The 19,380-nt window shown below is 36.3% G+C and overlaps 2 protein-coding genes across 2 annotated transcripts; one reads left to right on the forward strand and one right to left on the reverse strand.

Annotated features, from left to right (window-relative positions):
• The first annotated feature begins 1,218 nt into the window (after positions 1-1,218).
• LOC105056131 (uncharacterized) lies at positions 1,219-2,777 on the forward strand. The gene has a single exon (XM_010938208.4). The coding sequence runs from the start codon at positions 1,393-1,395 to the stop codon at positions 2,350-2,352; it is 960 nt and encodes a 319-aa protein (XP_010936510.1). The 5' UTR covers positions 1,219-1,392; the 3' UTR covers positions 2,353-2,777.
• Positions 2,778-3,022: 245 nt separating this feature from the next.
• Positions 3,023-12,830, reverse strand: LOC105056130 (probable protein S-acyltransferase 22). Its single transcript, XM_010938207.3, has 9 exons — positions 12,418-12,830; positions 12,220-12,333; positions 8,988-9,374; positions 7,520-7,588; positions 7,359-7,430; positions 6,971-7,099; positions 6,639-6,719; positions 5,390-5,581; positions 3,023-4,031 (listed from the first exon to the last, which is right to left on the reverse strand). Exons 1-9 carry the CDS (start codon positions 12,457-12,459, stop codon positions 3,240-3,242), a joined length of 1,878 nt encoding a protein of 625 aa, XP_010936509.1. The 5' UTR covers positions 12,460-12,830; the 3' UTR covers positions 3,023-3,239.
• Between the last annotated feature and the right edge of the window lie 6,550 nt (positions 12,831-19,380).

Here is a 19,380-nt window from a genome sequence, read left to right on the forward strand (position 1 = left end):
AAATAAACAGTGGGAATATAATCTGCTTTTCAGAAGTATGCAGGCACCTGATTGCTACCAAACTAATTGACTACTTACCTTCCTGCCCAACCATCGAAATCATCGAACCGTACTGGTATCTGTTTCTATCACTGCTGTGGCTCACCATTAGTTGCTCGGTCGACCAGCCAAGACTATTTCAATAGTCACCACCTAACCATGAACTTCTCTCATTTATTGAGAGGCTTCCTCATATCTTTCAAGACTTTGTGAAATTAATAAATGTTGATTATGATATAAAGATAGTCCTTCTAGATATGTTATATGTACTACTGCAACATGCCATATTAAGCTGATGTACTCAGCTACATGATGTAGATAATTCATACATACCACATTATCATGATATATGCTCTCTCTCTCTCTCTCTCTCTCGCGCACGCGCGCGCACACACACACACACACATATACAGAGTGGTGGTTAGGAGTGATAATAAAAATAAATCTCATTAACAGTGCATCATTAGACATTAGCAGACTGCTTGTGACACAACTCTACAAGGTCTCCCCAGAAAATTGGACCGCTATTTTTTATTGGTGCTTTTGCTTGGTTTATGGTGGTAACAATATTTGAGGCCATGTGAGTAATCCTACCAAAAAGAGTCCATGTGAGTAAAAGACTGGTAGCATACAAAGGGGAAAAAGTCTGTGACTTTTAGGACCGTCCTTTGAGAAAGAAAGCACAAACTTGGGCATGCTAGATAAACTTTCCTTTAAATATGTTTGATCCCTACCTAATTTATTTTGCTTTGCGGGCTTGCAATAATTCTTGGAACCATGAGGACCTCCACCTCTAAAACTAAGCCACCTCCTACCATGAAGGTCTTTCCATGCTTTATTTCAAATGTGAAATGGGGCATGCCAGCAAGGTTAGTCCCCCCCATGCTAACATGCTGAGGGGATTAGGACACCAACTGCTTGACTAACCTCCCACCTTTGGGGCTTGTTAACATGTTTTGGTTCTTATTTCAAACAAATACTGGACTTCTTTTGATATGTTTAAGGATTACGGCAGATCCGATGGCATCTTTTGCATCATAGAAGTTGGCTCTGAAGTATTGGAGATATATAGTTAAGAGGTTTTTTGTTTATTATTATTTTTTGAGCTTCAAAACAAAGCAAAGGAAAGATACTTCAAAGAAGAGTCCAAACACTTGATGGTAGAAAACATGCCTTGATGGCTCCAACTAGGGAGTTGTTAGTTTAGTGGTTGGCCAGTACCACATCCTAACCAACCTGGACCAAGGGGTCCCATTCTCCAAATGGAAAACATTGTTAAGTGGGAGGAAAGATCAATGCATTCTTCCATTCAAATACCACTACCTCTCAAAGCACTCATCTCTACACCACACCATGGGCAAGGCAATTAAGATCACAAGGAGATCTATTCATGCTTTCTTCCAGAGCTACCACTCATTTGCCTCAACTGCAGCTCTCCTTGTCTTCCCCGTCTCAGCGGCTACCCTCCTCTCCCAGTCGCTTCCTCTCTCCTCTTCCCCCATCCTCCGAACAATCTCTTCTCGCCTCCGGTTGCTCTTCGAAGCTGCTGGTTTCCCCGCCTCCTCCCAATTCTTCTCCCTCCTCAATTTCAAGCTCTCTCAGGCCATCTTAACATTCATCTCCACTCTTCCTTTCACCCTGATCTTCCTAATCCTCGCCAAAGCATCTGTCATCCAAATCATCCAAGAATTCCCTCGTCGCAGGCTCGCACCACCACCACTCTCCTCTCTTCTCCATCTTTATCCTTCCCTCTTGCTGACTTTCCTCTCCAATTCCTTGGTTATCCTCTCCGCTAATGCCGCCATCTTCTCTATCCTTGTGGTAGCCTTCAATATTCCGGATATCCTCCACCTTTCTTCAAACAACTCCATTCTAGTCCTCTCTGCTGCGAGTGTGATTCTATATTCCATTGTCATTGCCAACACCATGGTGGCATGCAACCTAGCAATTGTCATCTCTGCCATGGAAAACAGCGGTGGCTATCTCTCCATCCTCAAGGCCCTTGTGCTCATCAGAGGCAGGACAGCAACCGGCATAACACTAGCTCTGCCTGCCAGTCTAAGCATGGCTGCAGTAGAAGCATTGTTTCAGTACAGGGTGATGAGACCATACCATCTGTCGCGCAAATTTAGTCCATCAGTCATTTGGGAAGCCTTCTTGATCACCTACATATATTCGCTCCTCATCGTCCTCGACACGATCATCACCTGCATGTTCCTGAGGATCTGCAAGTCAGAAAGTGGATCATATTGGAATGGATATGATTATCAAACAGATGGTGAACCAGAAGCCAAGGGTGCTCTGCAAGCTTAATGCTCCTATAAGTTTTGATGCAGCGTAGCAGATCCTGCTTTCACTCTTTATTTATGTCACTGGAAGAACATTACTTTCAGCCATGAAAAAGTGTTTTACTGCTTCAAATGCATGAGTTCTACAGATGTGGCATCGGTGCAATAATGTTTTCTTGCCAAAAAAAAAAATGTACAGCAAACTTTGTAATGAGAAAAAAGCTCTTTGTAAAATAAGAGAACTGGAACAGATGCACCAAAAGCCCCTCATCATTCCAACTATTTGTTCCTGCCGCCCGGATTGTGCAGTAGCTGTATTTGATGGGAAAAGAACCACAACTGAAACTCCAAAGTGTCTTGCATGACAACCTGGATTATCTTTCTAGGAAAAATATTTGTGAATCTCTATGGCTTTAGTGCTTGCAATACACAACCACACGTCTTGAAAGATATCGACAAGGTTCTGACTTTGTGAAATAATATCAGATATTATATGATAAGTAGGTGGTCGTACATCTGTGAACTTAGTTTATCTTGGGACGCCAGCTAAACATCAACAATAAACCGACAGGGGTGATGAATGTGAAAGTACAGTGTGACACAATGGAGAAGATAGCTGACAAGGGTACGTTGATAGAAAAAGAACGGGTCAGCCTTGGTAACACAAACATATGAACCAAATGACAGTCATGCAGTTTAAACAATATAACAAATTCCTTTTTCCAGATATTTTTTTGGGAGACATGATCAAGTTTCATGCAAGATGCATCCATTACAATCTTGAGAACCAAAGGAGATCCTCTCAGCAACCATTTTTTGACTAAAATGGTCAGCCAGTCTCAGTGACCGGTTTCAATCTCTACTCCTTGGTGAGGTGGATCAAAACATGTGAAGTTCAGACATCAGTTTTGATTAAAGTGGTCTAACATAAGATTGCAAGCTTGCAGAGGCTGTCTTGAAATCAGCTGCCATCTCGCCACGGCCTGGGTTCAGCACCAGGTTAGACCAGTTAGATGATCTGTGCACAATTCTTGATGGAATCCGATCACTGTCTTCACCCCCTGATGCTTCATATCCATCACTGGTCGATCTTGAGAGCTGAATCCCTTTCTGTGAAACAGTGCCTGAGGCAGGATTAGTTGTGAGCCCCTGTACTTCTTCGGCTCCAGATGAGGAAATGCGAAATGGATGCAGATCTGGTGAGTCTAAACTGCTGTCAGGAGAAGAAGCAATGATTTTTGTAGAAGGCGCAGGTCGGCTAGGCCGAAAAGCACTCCTTGCTTCAAGCTGCAGAGGTGCTAAACTGGAGGATGTATCTGGAGCCAGGTCAGTGCCATTACTGTCAGTGGTGCTGGCTGATATTTTTGCAAGGGGCTCAAGAGGAAGGTCGACTGGGAACCTGCCTCTTTTGTTCTGTCGCCTCCTATTATCAGGCCTTGGAACTATCCTGCCACTGCCACTTCCAAAGCTATTATCTCTCTCTTGTTCCAGTGGCAAATCTCGTCTCGCAATTGGCTGCAGGACCTTGGACCTTTTCCTCGCTTCTGCAGCTGCTTTTGACACTTCATCTGCATTAAGACGTGCCAGGGTCCAAGGACTAATTTTGACAGTTCCTGCACTTTTTTTTCTTGTTGATTCCTCCACCATCATCTTCTTGCCCATGGGATTCACAGATGTGCCAATTTCAGGAGGAACAACATCAAACTGGCAAAAAATCGAATTCCTCGTCAATTCCCCAATATAAAAACAAGATACAAACGGCAGGAAAAGAAAAACAGCACATCTTTTGTCACAAGGTTAAATAAATTTGTGACAGAATATCCAACAACTTGTGTTTTGAATGGTGAAGCCAGCCCTCAAATGTGTGGCTGCTACACAGGTATGTAATAAAAAGCAGCCAGGAAATGGTCAAGTATCTCGCAGTTGCAGGAAAAGTTTTTGCATAAGATTTGGCTTGGAGGTCAAGTTCTAGCTTATAACTTAGGTCTGTTGGGTTCTGACTGTCAAATGAGATGATACCTCATGCCATAACGTAGATGAGAAGGGTCAGACAGCAACCACAGACGAGGCCTGGCACATATGATCACTCCAAGGGCCACTAAATCCGTTAACCGGATAACTATATGCCATAAGTAGCATTGCTAGTGCAATGGCAGATACAAATGATAATTGAAACCAATGGCTACTGGAGTGTCCCTGGGACTAAAGACTATGAAAAACAACAGGCATGAGAAGCCAAGAAAGGCATGTACAGAGTTCAATTCTTTTAGGTCTTCAAGATTGAGTCAGTTGTCCCATCGCAAACACAGTTCTGATCAAAGGCATGTAATTTTAAACCATGGCATATATGCAATATGACCCATGATTATAGGTGATATTATTATAACTTGAATCATGTCCTTGCACATCTAATGTCATTATTTATCAAATTCATTGATGTATATAATATGCCCCATACAACAAAATTATGCTGCAGGATTACTTACATATTATCTAGATTTATTCATGTTGTAATATATTTTTAACTTTGAGGAATTATTCTTTCTGGATTCACCCCATTCTGCTTCAGTAAGTCCCATATGAAAGAAACAAAATGGCATAGAAGTTTCGGCCCACTACAAGCACAGCAATGTGCTTCTTTTTTTGAGAATCACGGACAGTATGCACTTGTAAAGCCAAAACTGTAAACCAATTTGGAAATTGGAGACCTTACTAAGTTTGTTGAGTAAGATTTCGTAATGCATACTACTTCCAAACTCTTGGGCTGCGGGAATTGGTGCATAATAAGAAGGTAGAAATTAAATCATTATGAGACAAAACCTATGATCATTCAACTTACAGACTCGGGAGAACTAGGAAAGTCAGGTGGATTGATTTTCCAGATAGGGAATGAACCTTTTTTTGTCATATGATTTATAGAGTCAAGTGCAGGTCTGCTAATTATGTTCTATTGTCAAATGATGCTCTCAGATATAAACTTTAAGTGCATTTTCTCATTTTCTTTAATATATCAAACTCTACAGTCAGGAAAAACTTCAGAGAGAGAAAATGCAACATCATACCTGATCCTCAAGGAATAATCGTGGTGGAGTACACCATGCACCGCGATGAAATGCACTAAAGGAACTAGCACTGCTCAGTCCAGTAAGAGAGCTCACTGAAGACATTTGTGGACTTTGCTGACCACCAACTCCCTGCTGCTCCTGCTGTTCCTGCTCCCTTAATGCTATGATATAGTCATATGTGCTGATTCCCTGCATCCAAGTTCATGACAAAAGTAATCACAATTGGTTCATCAAACTTTAAATGAAACAGGAACAAGGGCCAGGCTTCAAAAGACAAATCAGCAACATAACAAGGCATTCTCATTTTGAAATGAATGTCCTAGCTTATGCAGTCAGTCTCTATTTTCATTTTTACGACTATGCTAACTATGATTAGCAACAAAAGTAAGATTTTGCTCATAAACACAAAATGAAAAGACTGGATTCTCTCAACCTCATGTTATTCAGCAACATGATTTCAGAAAAGGAACTTGATTCTCTCAACCTGTAAAACTGGCTTCAAATGAGAGATACCACTGCTATACTACAATAGTGTAAAATCTTTTCCAGGAGTTATGGAAACAATGTCGAGAGTGTGCACTTAGAGTTATAGCAACATTCAGCTAAATCACTGAGATTAAAGCCAGTAACATTTTTAATTTGTTTGAACAAATGCCTTCCTCCCCATTTTGTCTATTCAAGTAACTAACTAAATGGATCAATACACAGCCAACTTATTTATATAAAAACAAACACTAATAGCTCCAAAAATGCATTAAAAAAGATCTCTGATGCTATTTTTATATGATTTAAAGAAAGATCAGGTCATTTAGCTGAATACTCATAAATCCTTGTTACAATTTAAGAACTCGGCTAAGATAATGTCATTTACTTAGAGTGAATGCTAAGGACTTTTACCAATGTTACAAGGAAAAAAAAATTACGTACATACATTATCCTTAAAAGAACAAACTTTCTGACAGTCTCAGGTCATGCAGATTATAAATTTTAGAACTATATGGGTTTGCGAGGACAACTGAATGGATTAAATATGCACTACGTCGCTACTTAGATTATTTTAATGTAATATGCTAGAAAGCAAGACATAAAGATGTGTAAAGGTTGTGCATATGCCGATGCATATGATTCATCATGTGGATGATAAGAAACCTTGCAAACATAATGTTTAAATATATATTGTTAATATTCATATCGTACCATGATAATGATGATTGACATCAGAAAGATAAATCACTATCAAATTTACCTTTTTTATTAGAAGAATGTGGAAGAAAAAAAGTTGAGCAAGTGGTAAAGTAGCAATCATTGCTAGGAAGGTGCAAGAAGCCTGCAAAAGTATAGGCACAATATAAATAAATATTGAGGCCAATATTAGAAAACAATCCTAACTTAGAGATCAGGCTCATGCTTTTAGAAATCAACTTTTCCTATTTAATAGGATATTAAATAACGTTCTGCAACCATTTTTACTGAATTATTTTCCTAAATGAGATAATGTAAGTGAGCAAAAACAGCTTTCAGGATAAAACTACAACATGTAATAGGTGGAAACAGAAAAGAAGAAAATTATAAACTCACCACAACAACAACAAAGGGCACCAAAGAGAAGCTGCTTCCTAGCTTTGAGATGATCTCCACAGAGAATCGCTTCCGCTCGAGGAAACAGAGTATCAACACAAGGATTCCTATCGACCACTGTAGAATAAGCTGGCCCAAGGTGCACAAACCACGGAGACCTGTCAATAATCAACCAGGATGAAAAGGACCTGGAACAGAGTGCTTGCTATTTTCTTGACTACCAGGTCCATGGTGCAGAGAACAAGGTTGGTCGCTACTGGAGTAGGGATTGGCAAAGATCAATCCAATGACAGTTAAACCAATGGGTACAGTGCATGATGTGGTGCCATGATGTGGGTCTTTGTACCTAGAACAGTTTAAACAGTAGAAAAGAAACCCTTGTTCTTACCAGGAGGAGTGCAGAAACCATAAGGATGAAGAATCTTCTATAGTTTCTTCTTCCTATGCAGTTGTTGAGCCACTGAAGAACCCAAAGAGAGCGTATGTTAGATAGTCATACAGTAACTTAAGAGAAGACAAGGAAGAATTTGTAGGTATTCAAGGTCTTACCCTGCAGTGATGATCAAAGCCATCTACACATTTGTCACAAACTCTACAGTGCTTACTATACTTTAACACCTAGACAATGTGCAGACAAGATTATTAGGCATGATAGTGATGACCAATATGACATAATTTGGTAAAACCAACATAACAAGTTGCACAAATAGATGGTAAATAAGGACTGCTAACGTGAATGATGTGTGGAAGTTGGATAATTTGTCTACATATTGACATGCATAAACATGTATTAAAATGCTAAGCAAATCATCAATAACTTAGTTCTTCCATGTATTTACTTCTGATATCCTGACATTACTATAGAACTCCGGGAAGCAAAAGTCACAGTGTCAATCGGAATATAAATGCTCAACCATGGTCACAAATTAATTAGAGAATTGTCACTACCAAATGCTACTAAGACTTTATACAGGACAAATATTCATTGTGATTTAACCATTACAGGAACGTGATCGATAGAAGGTAAAATAAAAAGGAAAACAATAGCGAAGGAAACTGAAAATGACTGAAAAATCTTTACTAATGAGTTTGAACTTCATAAAGCGTGCTAGAACCAAAAGAAGCTTGCTCAAAGGGAGGATCAAAAATGTCAGAATTCAGGTTTCACTGCAAGATCCTGAAGCAAGTGTGACACCCCAAGTAGAGGATTCCAGAAACAAACTTCTAATCATCCACTGCTAACCTAACAGAAACATTCCTGGAGAGAACAGCATTGACTGACCAAGAATGCATCATTTAAGTAGCAGGGTCCCTTGTTGAAAAAATTGCCAATGTAGATTTATATGCAAAATTAAAAGGAGGCATGCTTGACCAACTTGTAGGCAGCATTTTGTGCAGGATTGAAAGAAGGATAAGGCTTATTCATCTTTTAACAAACAGGAATAAACAAAGAATAGTTATGTTAATCAAACTCTCTTTTACCAGGCATAGCAATTCCAGCAGGAAGCTGTCGTAAGTAACTCAGCTGGGAAGCCATCCCTAATTTTCTATGGATGAAAACACCATCAGGCAAAAGTTACTTAAAAAATCGTAGCCAAAAAAGCGAATAACTTGCGGCATAATTGTTCCAATTCCACTTATCTTAAAACAAATTGCAGCCACAATTTTCAGATGCAAAAATGAGGTTACATATAACTTGTATATTTAACAAAGAACATACAATGATGATAACCAGCAAGCCATTTCCATTCGTTTGTGTTAAAGAACAAGAAATTTATTAAATGCTTTTCTATATTTCAACCAGAAAACTCAATAAGAAACAATAATACAACAAATAATTTGGCATAATGAAAAATTGTATACAAGTCAGATAGCACATTCATGTTTAGCTTCTGCAACATTAGCAGTAGTTTAGAGACAAGCACAGGTGAAACATGATGTAGTTCAATGGGTGACAAAAGGTTTTATACACTACAGTACCACTGAATATCATCATTGCCTGATGCAGATTGCGTACCTCAACTTTACATAAACTGCAGTAGAACATGCCCTCCTCACTCATTTGCTGTTCAGATGACTGTTCGCGTGAATGGGACTGATCACACAACAAAGGGCACCAGCTCAGGAATACTGCCAAGAATGGATTGCAACAAGATAAGCTTTCTTTCTGAAGTCTGTCACTTGATTTTCCATCGATGGCCTCTTTGTTGATAGTTTCATCGGCACGTTTATCACCAGTTGTTGCAGCATTTGCTTCATTTTCTGGGCCGCCTCCTCTGAATTCCTTGGGTTGAGTCTGTTTTGCATTGCCCTCTAGTTGAAGACATTTCTTAGACTTGAAAAGCCCTGGATCTGCAGGATTCGTAGCAGCACACCAAACATATAAAAAGAAGACGCATGTAACCTGACAAGAAACACTTTCATTATCAGTACTTTTGAATCTTGCAAGCAGCATCTTAGTCCTTCCACATGTTACAGACTAATCCTACAAAGATACCTACCTCTTTAATTGTAAGATCTTGACAACCACACTTATCAGTGCCCAGAAACAATTAACTAAACTATTTTATCAGCATATAGGCAGATCAACTTGTTATGATTATGTACTGAGGTGACCAGCACAAAATTGTCAACAGAAAATTCATAGACCCTATAGACTTTCATATTGTACATTATATGTGAGAGTTATGGCATGCTGTAGTTATATAATTAGGTTATTTATGGCATTATTGCATCATTTTGAACAAGTATCAAGGTCTCGTAGCTTGCTATTCTTCCTTATGGGCCTTTGTAACACTGGAAACTTTACTATGCAAAATATGTTCCACTTATGCTTATCTCCAACATAGGTTTATGCAGCATGATGAAATCCTTATACCTGTTTAAATCACAACATTTGATCACTTCAATGGAATGTTCTATCAGAGTTAAAATATGGATGTTATCAGATACCCAACCGCAACAAGCTGATTTTTGGCTGCTTCTTATGCTGAGATATATAGGACATCGGACTAAATAATAACCAAACAGCTCATTTAGGTGGATAAAACTTCTATAGTCAGCCCAACCATGGAAAAAATTATGGTCGGAGCGTCATCGTCTGCCACGTGTCCCCCACTCCACGGATCACAAAGCAGAAGCAAAGAGAGGGAAAAAAAGGGAGAGGAAAAAAAAAAGTTTCTTCTTTTCTACGCCCAACCCCCCTCCCTCGGCGGCTCCGCCCCGACGCCTGCACCCTGGCCCCCCACCCCCCCCCCCCGCCCCTGCTCCGCATCCCTGCCCCGACGCCTGCACCTCGGCCCCCCCTGCCCCGACGCCTGCACCCCGACCCTCCAAACCCCGGCCCCCGCCGTCCGCACCACCCCCGCCCCTCCCCAAGCTAGGACGCCACAAACCGCCCCCGCTCCTCTCCTCCATTTTTTTCCCTCTCTCTGCTTCTGCTTTGTGATCCGTGGGGTGGGGGACACGTGGCAGACGATGACGGCCCAACCATAATTTTTTCCATGGTCAGGCCGACTATAGAAGTTTTATCCCATTTAGGTGGTTATAGGGAATTTCGATTTTAATACTAGTAAAAATACAATATAACTTATCTTCTTTTTTGTGTAGATCCAAAATGGTAAAAGTTATACCTCAAGAACATCACATAGAGAGGGAGATGGTTCACATGCCTAATAGATATTATTTTATATTAGATTTCAAACTACTTGATATGAATGTTAATTGTAAATAATTAAGTTTGTAATGCATGTTTTCTGCTAGCAAGTACAAGACAAAAGACCCTCCTTTTTCTAGCATAGCATAGCTCATTGAAGATGTTTGCGCCACTCCTACCAAAGGACAACAACAACAACAACAACAAAAAAAAAAAGATGTTCCAGCCACCTGTATGAACAATCAGAGATACAGCAAATGGATATCATGGGGAGTATGGAATGATTTTTACAAACTTAATTGCAAAGAGAGGTCACCCAAAAGCAATCTATTTGAATTTTGAACTAGAATTACAGTAAGCTTATATAATTCATTAAAACTTCTGATTGTTCCTATATTTTTTTTCACAATTATCCAAAGGAGAGGGACAACGCTGGAGATGGCCCTCATGAACCCCTAGGATTTGATTGTGGCAGGAGAAAAATGAGAGTCTGAAGCAGAAAATGTAGCAAGAATCAGGCTGTTATGTTCCACCTAAAGCAGATATCCTTCATCAGAAAATTCTGCTAATATGGCGGATAGCTGGAATTTTAGATAAAGACATGACAAGGTACTTAAAAAGGTGGCAAGCTTCTAGAACAAAGGAATGATACTCAATGCTTCTTTTCCAATTTTAATGCCTCCATGTCTTTTACCATCTTTCCAAATTTACCATACACAACAGAATTCATTACATTACCATGTCATGATACAACACAACCTTTGTATTTTTTTTCATTTTAACAATGGCCTTCCTAATTTTTGTCATAAGAGATACCAAGTCCCACAAACTTCTCAGGTGGACCCTCATTTATGACAGACATGAGCATCATATTGGACCCTTAGCAGTCAAAAATTATTTTACATATCTAGAAAAGGGAAGTTTGGATTTTCACAAGAAATTTTACCCTATCTGATGCTGATTCATAGGGGGACAAAAGAGGCAACTTATGGATTTCCAACATTATGCCATGAAAACATACACCAAAACAACGATCTCGCTAAATTATACCCCATGCCTTACAACATTCTGTCATCAAATGGCACCAAAATTAAACATACCGGTCCACATTAACAATCACTAGAAATATGAGAAATCGCAGAATAAAACCATAAATATACAGATGCAAACTACGGAATAGCCAATTTGCCTCACCAAAATGTGCGTAACAATATTTACATATTAGTTGAAATGCACACCAAAAGCGTATCAATAAACAAATGCATGTCATTTTTTCACGAAAAAAATTAAGCAAAAAAAAAAAAAAAAAATCAAACAAGCAAATATAGAAAACAGGGATAGCCCACACTGAAAAAATTTAAGGCAAAAAAAAAAAAAAAATCAAACAAGCAGAGATAGAAAATAGGGATAACCCACAGCAATGAAAGGCCAACTAAATCAGATCCAACTCGAACAACGGAAGACCTAAAAATCCAACAAGCAACCACAGCAGATAGATCTCAACTCAAATACCCATTAAATATGAGGAAAGAAAACAAAGATCAACATCACCACAAAAACAGAAGATTCCACATAGGTCAGGGAAATGGTTTACCAGGGGAGTGTAGATCCCCATCACCACATATTCAAAGATCTTCTTGCCAACAAAGGGAGCAAAGAACACGTAGAAAGCAAACCCCAGTGCCAGAAAAACAGCTATAGCTACTACCTACACATTGTAAGACAAAATCAGAACCCATTACAAGAAACATAGAAGAAAAAACAGGTAAAGAAGCAGAAAAGAAAAAAAAACCTGAAGAGGATGATATGGAAGCTGCCACCCATGCTTCCTCATTCTGAACCTCTGATTGAAGCCAACAATGCGAATGCTGAGATGGAAAGATGAAGAAAAAAAGGGATCTTTTGTTTAACCTTTTGTTTTGTTCCCCTGGAAGAGATGGGTTTGATCAACCTGAAAACCCCACGAGATTGCAATGTATAATCTCAGCAGTGACAGCAGTGGGAGAGAAGGGAGTAGCAATCACCCACTCAAGTGGGGTTTGGAAGGGAAGAAGGGTTGGGAAGATTGGAGAACAAGAAGAGAGGGTGAAGAGGGGGCCCCTGTTTCAAGGCCTATATAAATCCAGTGAAGCTTAGATTTATGGGGAAAAGTGGTGACCTGATGAGCATTCCTTGTCTTGTGAACCTTTTTTTTCCCAAGGAGACCAAGGATCTGGTTGGTGTGATAGTGACTGGGGTAAATAAATAGAATCAATTGTTGGGTAGCTAGATTTTGCTTTCTTTGCCCATCCATGACTAGATAATCACCAAAATACCCCTTTCTTTGTGACTAGCCTCATCCCATGCTGCCATGCTGCCCCTTGATCTAGGGCAAGACATGGGATTTGAGTGAGGTGATAGGCCAAAGATCACATGGGAGATGGGTTTGGTGCCTTCCAGATTTATCCCTGTCCATCACCCCATCCAACCCTCACCACAAAGCTCTCTCTCTCTCTCTCTCTGCATGTTATTAAGCTTTGGTTAAAGGTTTGGATACATCTTCAAAACAGTGTGGATATATGCATGGCATCTCAAGAAGCACAAAAGGAGGGATTCTAAAAAAATTAGAGAGAGAGATGGGCTCTTAGATCCACAGAAGCACCTCATTATACAAAAATGGCTGCCATACCATCTTGGTAAATAGAAGATGCTCTTTTAGGGAGGATGAGCCAAGCCCATCACCACAATTGACCCTCACAGAAAAGGTTAAGCCCTGGGAGAAACTGATATGTATCATTGGATCTAGGCTTGAGCCACATCAAGTAGGGTCTATCTGCTTTTTAGTTCAGTCAAAATGTTCCCAAAGGACCCCACATGGCATCCCATCATATGCAGACAAAACCAAATGCCTGTCATTGAGGATGATGATTGCTTCTTGACATAGGTCCTCTTGCATTTGTCTTAAAGCTCACTGGCCTCTGGTATTTAATATTTAGCCAGCCTTCCACCATTTGAGAAGAAATAAGAGGGAATCCTCATTCCTCTACACAAGAGCCCATTTAGAAACTAAAGCTATACATATTTTTAAGTAAGGGGATTGGTCAGAGCTTGAGAACCTCTTCTATCTGTATTTGTGCTGTGAGGTGAATCTTGGTGTGCCCCAATCTAGGTCCCAACATCGGCAGGGATACCTTTCAGATAATGTGTTGGGAAAAAGTGTGTGAAATTAGTTTTGGGTCCAGGGTTCTGTGAGGCAGGAAGGCTGTGTTGCTCTTGGGGTTTGTGCTCTTTTTGGCTTTTTCTTGTCAGTGGATGGAACCGTATATGAAATGAGATGGCGTTAGGTTCCACCCTAAGAAAAGAAAGAAATCTGCCTTACTCCCTCTGTCCTTTTTGCTGCCTTCTGACAGGCTTTTTATCCCCAAAATTAATGTCATTTGATTCCCCAGCCCAACAACCAATACTGCCCCCCCCCCCCCCCCCCCCCTCTCTCTCTATCTCGCTTACCAATTCTCTATCAGTAACTATGGAATCCTCAATCATGTCATGCAAGACCACATTAAGCTTAATTGCCACCTTGAAACATCAATAAGAGAAAAATGCAGCAAATAACTACATTTGATGGATTGTAGCTTAGTTCTTGGGACTCAAGTAGACCAAGGAAGCTTAAATTGCTCTTACTTGTATCGGATAGCAGTGTATTCTGATATATGTGGCCAAAGATGTTAGCCCAGACAGGGATGACCAAACCTTCGAGATGTATTATATTGATTCAATTAACTACCCCTTAGCAACAGATGCCAATGAATATAGGTCCCAAAATGGGTCACTTTAGATGGTCAGTGGACATAGATTTTGTTCTAAGCAATTGAGGTAATGCAACAAGCAATAGATGTGTGACATCTAACTACTCTTCTTCCTGGTTTTCGCTAGAGATAAAGCAACAAGACCAGGTAATATGCATCCATATGCCTTCCCTTCTCATATTGGGCAGCATCGATCATGTTGCATGGCCCCTTTGTCCAACCAACCATTGGAATTCCCTTTGGTACACTGTTTGCGAGCCATCTTCGCGCTAGATTTCAAGATGACAATTTGCAAACATGAGGTGCTTGACCATTTCATGCATTGCCCTCTCAGAATCCATCTTGTCTGCTTACAAACAATGCAGGACGAAACAATGATAGAACACATAAGATGAGAATGTGTTTAGGGGAGCGCAGACCATGCAGGGATGGATTGGGGATCTAGACGCTCAATCTAGATGTAAGGTTCTTTCTGCCTAGATCTCATCATGATATATCCTTGAGCAAGAACACAAATAAATTACTTGTCAAACAATCAAATTTACTTCTTCAAAACAAGTAATCCACTGAAGAAAATGTTTCACACATGCCTTCTTCAAAACTACTATCATCGCCATGATCATCCAAGCAGGTTTTGTTGATCCACTTTCATCAACTATGATATGTATGCTAAACTATAAGCCAAGTGGGGTTTGTCAATAGAGTGGATGGCAGGATGCGGAAAAAGTGTTGATTCTTTTGCCATAGAGTATCAAAAGCAATCAATCAAGTCGATTATATATCTAGACACATGATGAATCCCATGGAGTATCGTATGATATCTTGTAGATGGTGCGGTTAGTTATTTTATTGTTTCAATATGAATCAGATTTGTTATAATAGGTGGCTAGTGGTATCTTGAGATGGTCCCCAAGATCAATTCCTTTTCTTAGCTACAAATGAAAGTCCAATTTCGCCAACCATTTCTTTTAATAAGCTAGAAGAATTGATCACATGCTTGCGCATGAAAATGTGAAATATAAAATAAAACACAAGAACTAGTGGTGGCAATCTGATTGAATCAGATTGGATTGCATTGGATACATGTCGAATCGGGATCCAGGTCAAGTCAAAAATTTATCAATCTGAACTCAACATGTTTAGCGAACAGATAAAAAATTTAGACCTAAAATTGACATATTTATTAAATAAATAACCTAACTCAACCTATATAATCCGTTTACTAAATAGATTGAATTAGATTAAAAGGATTAAATAGGTTTAGTTTATTTTTAATAGATTAAATGAGTTAAACATGTTAAGCATGTCCGGTTAATGAGACAAAGATGTGTTAAATAGATTAAATGGATCTAAAATATGCTAAATCATGATCCAACCCATTCATTAGATAGGTTAAAAGGGATTAAATGGATCAAATGTCTAAGCTAAAATTGATGATTTAATAAACGTGTCTATACCAACCGATTCATTTATGGCTTAAATATATTTATATTAAATCGAAACTTGCTTGATGCGAATCGTTCACGATCGAGCCGATGAGTTAGTTTATAAATTGTTAACCCAGAGCCCTAGGCACAAGATTTGCAAGTTCATCAGGGTGCTTGCATGATACTTTCTTTTTAATCAAATCACGTGGAAGGATGACTGCCTTGTCTGACCACTAAATCCTCTCTCTCTCTCTCTAGTTTTCCACCCCAAAGAGAGAGAGAGTGAGAGAGAAAAAGCTACACTGACCACTATCATCTTCTCATTGTCTTTTATCTCTTTCTCCGTTTCACTTTTCTTCTTTAACCAGTCTTCACATGGGGACCACCACCTCATTTCCATAACCAACGGACAAAAAAAAAAAAAAGAACGGGGGAGACGTCCCTCGTCAATGGCGCACCCTTGGGGCATAAGCAACAGCAGGGTGGTGGCATGTATTGTTTTCATGTGACAGCTTTGAAAAACATGAGCCATGTGATGCAACTTAACCCAAATGTATGGGTATCTTCTCATGGCTTGCGTTTAGGCCACGTTTTTTATCCAATACCAGCGGAAATTTCTTGTGACTACTATAAAAATTTCACGTATTGTAGAGACCAAAAAGAAGGTGCCGGTCGTTCACAAAGAAGTATTTGGTTACTACATGTTGATGCAGATGGTGCACCATTAGTGGATCAAAATCACTCCATGAATGGGAATGGTGCCTCCACGTTGGTGCTATTTTGTAACTTATAGGTAGTTTACTCCATGGAAGTCAGCTTAGGATAATATGCAAGTATTGCACCAAGAGATTAGATATACAAACAAAGGGAAGAGAGAGAAACAAAAACATAAAGATTCACGTAATTCAATCTACAATGAGAGAAGATGGACCCAATATAGAAGCTCTCAGATTTCATTAGTGCTCGAATATCCAAAAGATATAAGTGTAGTTCCTGAGCAAATCCTATCCGTATGTAGACACGTTAAAAATCCAAGGCCAGATCTTTCCCAAATTAAAGGTGGCAATTAGGTTGGATCGAATATAATATGGTTTGGATCAGATGTATGATAGATAAAAAATCTGACGTATTGAATCCAACTTATTTATTAAATAAATATAAAATTCAGATCTAAAATTGACCATTGTATTAAATAGATAATTTAGATTGATCTATAATTGATTAAAATAATTTATTAAATAGGTTAATTGGTCAAGCACTGCCACCCTTACCCCAAATTGGCCAATTAAGGCGCAACATCAAGTGCCTCCGGCCTCGACCAATGGGAACTTTCGAAAATTCCTGCTGCAAGTCTCGTCCCCCGGATGAGGGTCTAAGTGCTGAGACTCTACCAACAGCCTATCCTATAAATACAAAACAGATCAGAGTCTTTATCTAAATAATTTAAAAAAAATTATTTACAAAATAATATAATTTTTAACTTATTTATCAAACTAATATAAATCTTATAAAATATCATTCAAAATGATATTTTATAGTATCCACATCACCATCCTTTTTCATCCTTTTTTTTCACATGGACGATAAAAAAAAAAAATTTAAAAAACACCATTTCAAATGATTTTTTTAAAAACGCCATTTGAAATGGTATTTTCAAAAATGCCATTTCAAGTGATGAATTTAATTATTAATTTTTCAAAAAAAATAAAAAAAAATAAAAATTATAATTTTAAATTTTTAAAAAATAAAAATTATAATTTTTATTCAAATAAAAATCATCATTTCAAATAAGTATCACCATTTCAAATTATCTTTTTAAAAAAACTTTAAAAAAAATTAGTGTAAAAAAAATAAAAAATACCATAAAAAAGGAAAAAAAAATGAAAAAAAATAAAAAATGTGATTCTAAATTTTAAGAAAATAAAAATTTTAATTTTAATTCAAATAAAAATCATCATTTCAAATTACAATCTCCTTTTCAAATTAATTTTTTTAAAAAAATATCTCAAAAAAATACCTTAAAAAATAAAAATACCATAAAAGAAGGACAAAAAAGATAAAAAAATGAGAAAAAAATAAAAATTATAATTTTAAATTAAAAAAATAAAAATTCTAATTTTAATTCAAATAAAAAATATCATTTCAAATTACTTTCTCCATTTCAAATTAATTTTTTTTAAAAAATCTCAAAAAAATATCTTAAAAAATTAAAAAATAAAAAATATCATAAAAAAATATGAAAAAATAGAAAAAAAATAAAAATTATAATTTTAAATTTAAAAAATTAAAAATTTCAATTTTAATTCAAATAAAAAACATCATTTCAAATTACTTTCTCCATTTCAAATTAATTTTTTTAAAAAAATATCACAAAAAAAATCTTAAAAATTAAAAAAAAAATTTATAAAAAAATAAAAAAAAATAAAAATTATAATTTTAAATTTTAAAAAATAAAAATTCTAATTTTAATTCAAATAAAAAAATATCATTTCAAATTACTTTCCATATTTCAAATTATTTTTTTTAAATATCCCAAAAAAAATATCCTAAAAAATTAAAAAAAGAAAATATGAGAAAAAAATAAAAAAAACTAAAAATTATAATTTTGAATTTTAAAAAATAAAAAAAAATTAAATTTAAATAAAAAATATCATTTTAAATTACTTTCGCCATTTCAAATTAAATTTTTAAAAAATATTTCAAACAAAAAAAAACCTAAAAAATGAATTATAATTTTTTAAAATATAAATTTAAAATTATAATTTTTATTTTTTCCCCTTTTTTTTACTTGTTATGGTATTTTTTATTTTTTTAATTTTTTTGAATTTAAATTTAAATTTAAATTTTTTTTATAATTTATAATTTTAATTTTAATTTTTTCTCATTTTTACCCTTTTTTTTGTTTGGAATATTTTTTAAAAAAATTAATTTTAAATGGGAAAGTAATTTGAAATGATGCTTTTTATTTGAATTAAAATTAAAATTTTTATTTTTTATAAATTCAAAATTATAATTTTATTTTTTATTTTTTTCTCAATTTTTAATGATATTATTTATTTTTTAAAATTTTTAAGATATTTTTTTGGGATATTTTTAATTTTTTTAAAAAAATTAATTTCAAATATGGATAGTAATTTGAAATGATGTTTTTTATTTGAATTAAAATTAAAATTTTTATTTTTTTAAATTCAAAATTATAATTATATATTTTTTTTGATATTTTTTATTTTTTTAATTTTTTAAGATATTTTTTTTTGATATATTTTTTTAAATAATTAATTTGAAATGGGGATAATTTGAAATGATGTTTTTTATTTGAATTAAAATTAAAATTTTTAATTTTTTAAATTCAAAATTATAATTTTTATTTTTTTATTATTTTTTTATGATATTTTTTTATTTTTTTAAGATATTTTTTTGAAATATTTTTTTAAAAAAATTAATTTAAAATGGAAAAAGTAATTTGAAATGATATTTTTTATTTGAATTAAAATTAAAATTTTTATTTTTTTAAATTGATAATTATAATTTTTATTTTTTTAT

The sequence above is a fragment of the Elaeis guineensis genome, chromosome 13 (assembly GCF_000442705.2).
Source record: "Elaeis guineensis isolate ETL-2024a chromosome 13, EG11, whole genome shotgun sequence".
Classification (NCBI taxonomy): domain Eukaryota; kingdom Viridiplantae; phylum Streptophyta; class Magnoliopsida; order Arecales; family Arecaceae; genus Elaeis; species Elaeis guineensis.

Excerpts from the sequence above, each read along its gene's own strand:
- LOC105056130 (XM_010938207.3), bottom strand. The coding sequence starts at position 12,459 with ATGAGGAAGCATGGGTGGCAGCTTCCATATCATCCTCTTCAG. Across the intron at positions 12,334-12,417 it reads TTCCATATCATCCTCTTCAG|GTAGTAGCTATAGCTGTTTT; the intron begins GTTTTTTTTTCT and ends TACAATGTGTAG. Across the intron at positions 7,431-7,519 it reads GCTTTGATCATCACTGCAGG|TGGCTCAACAACTGCATAGG; the intron begins GTAAGACCTTGA and ends TGGGTTCTTCAG.
- LOC105056131 (XM_010938208.4), top strand. The coding sequence starts at position 1,393 with ATGGGCAAGGCAATTAAGATCACAAGGAGATCTATTCATGCTTTCTTC.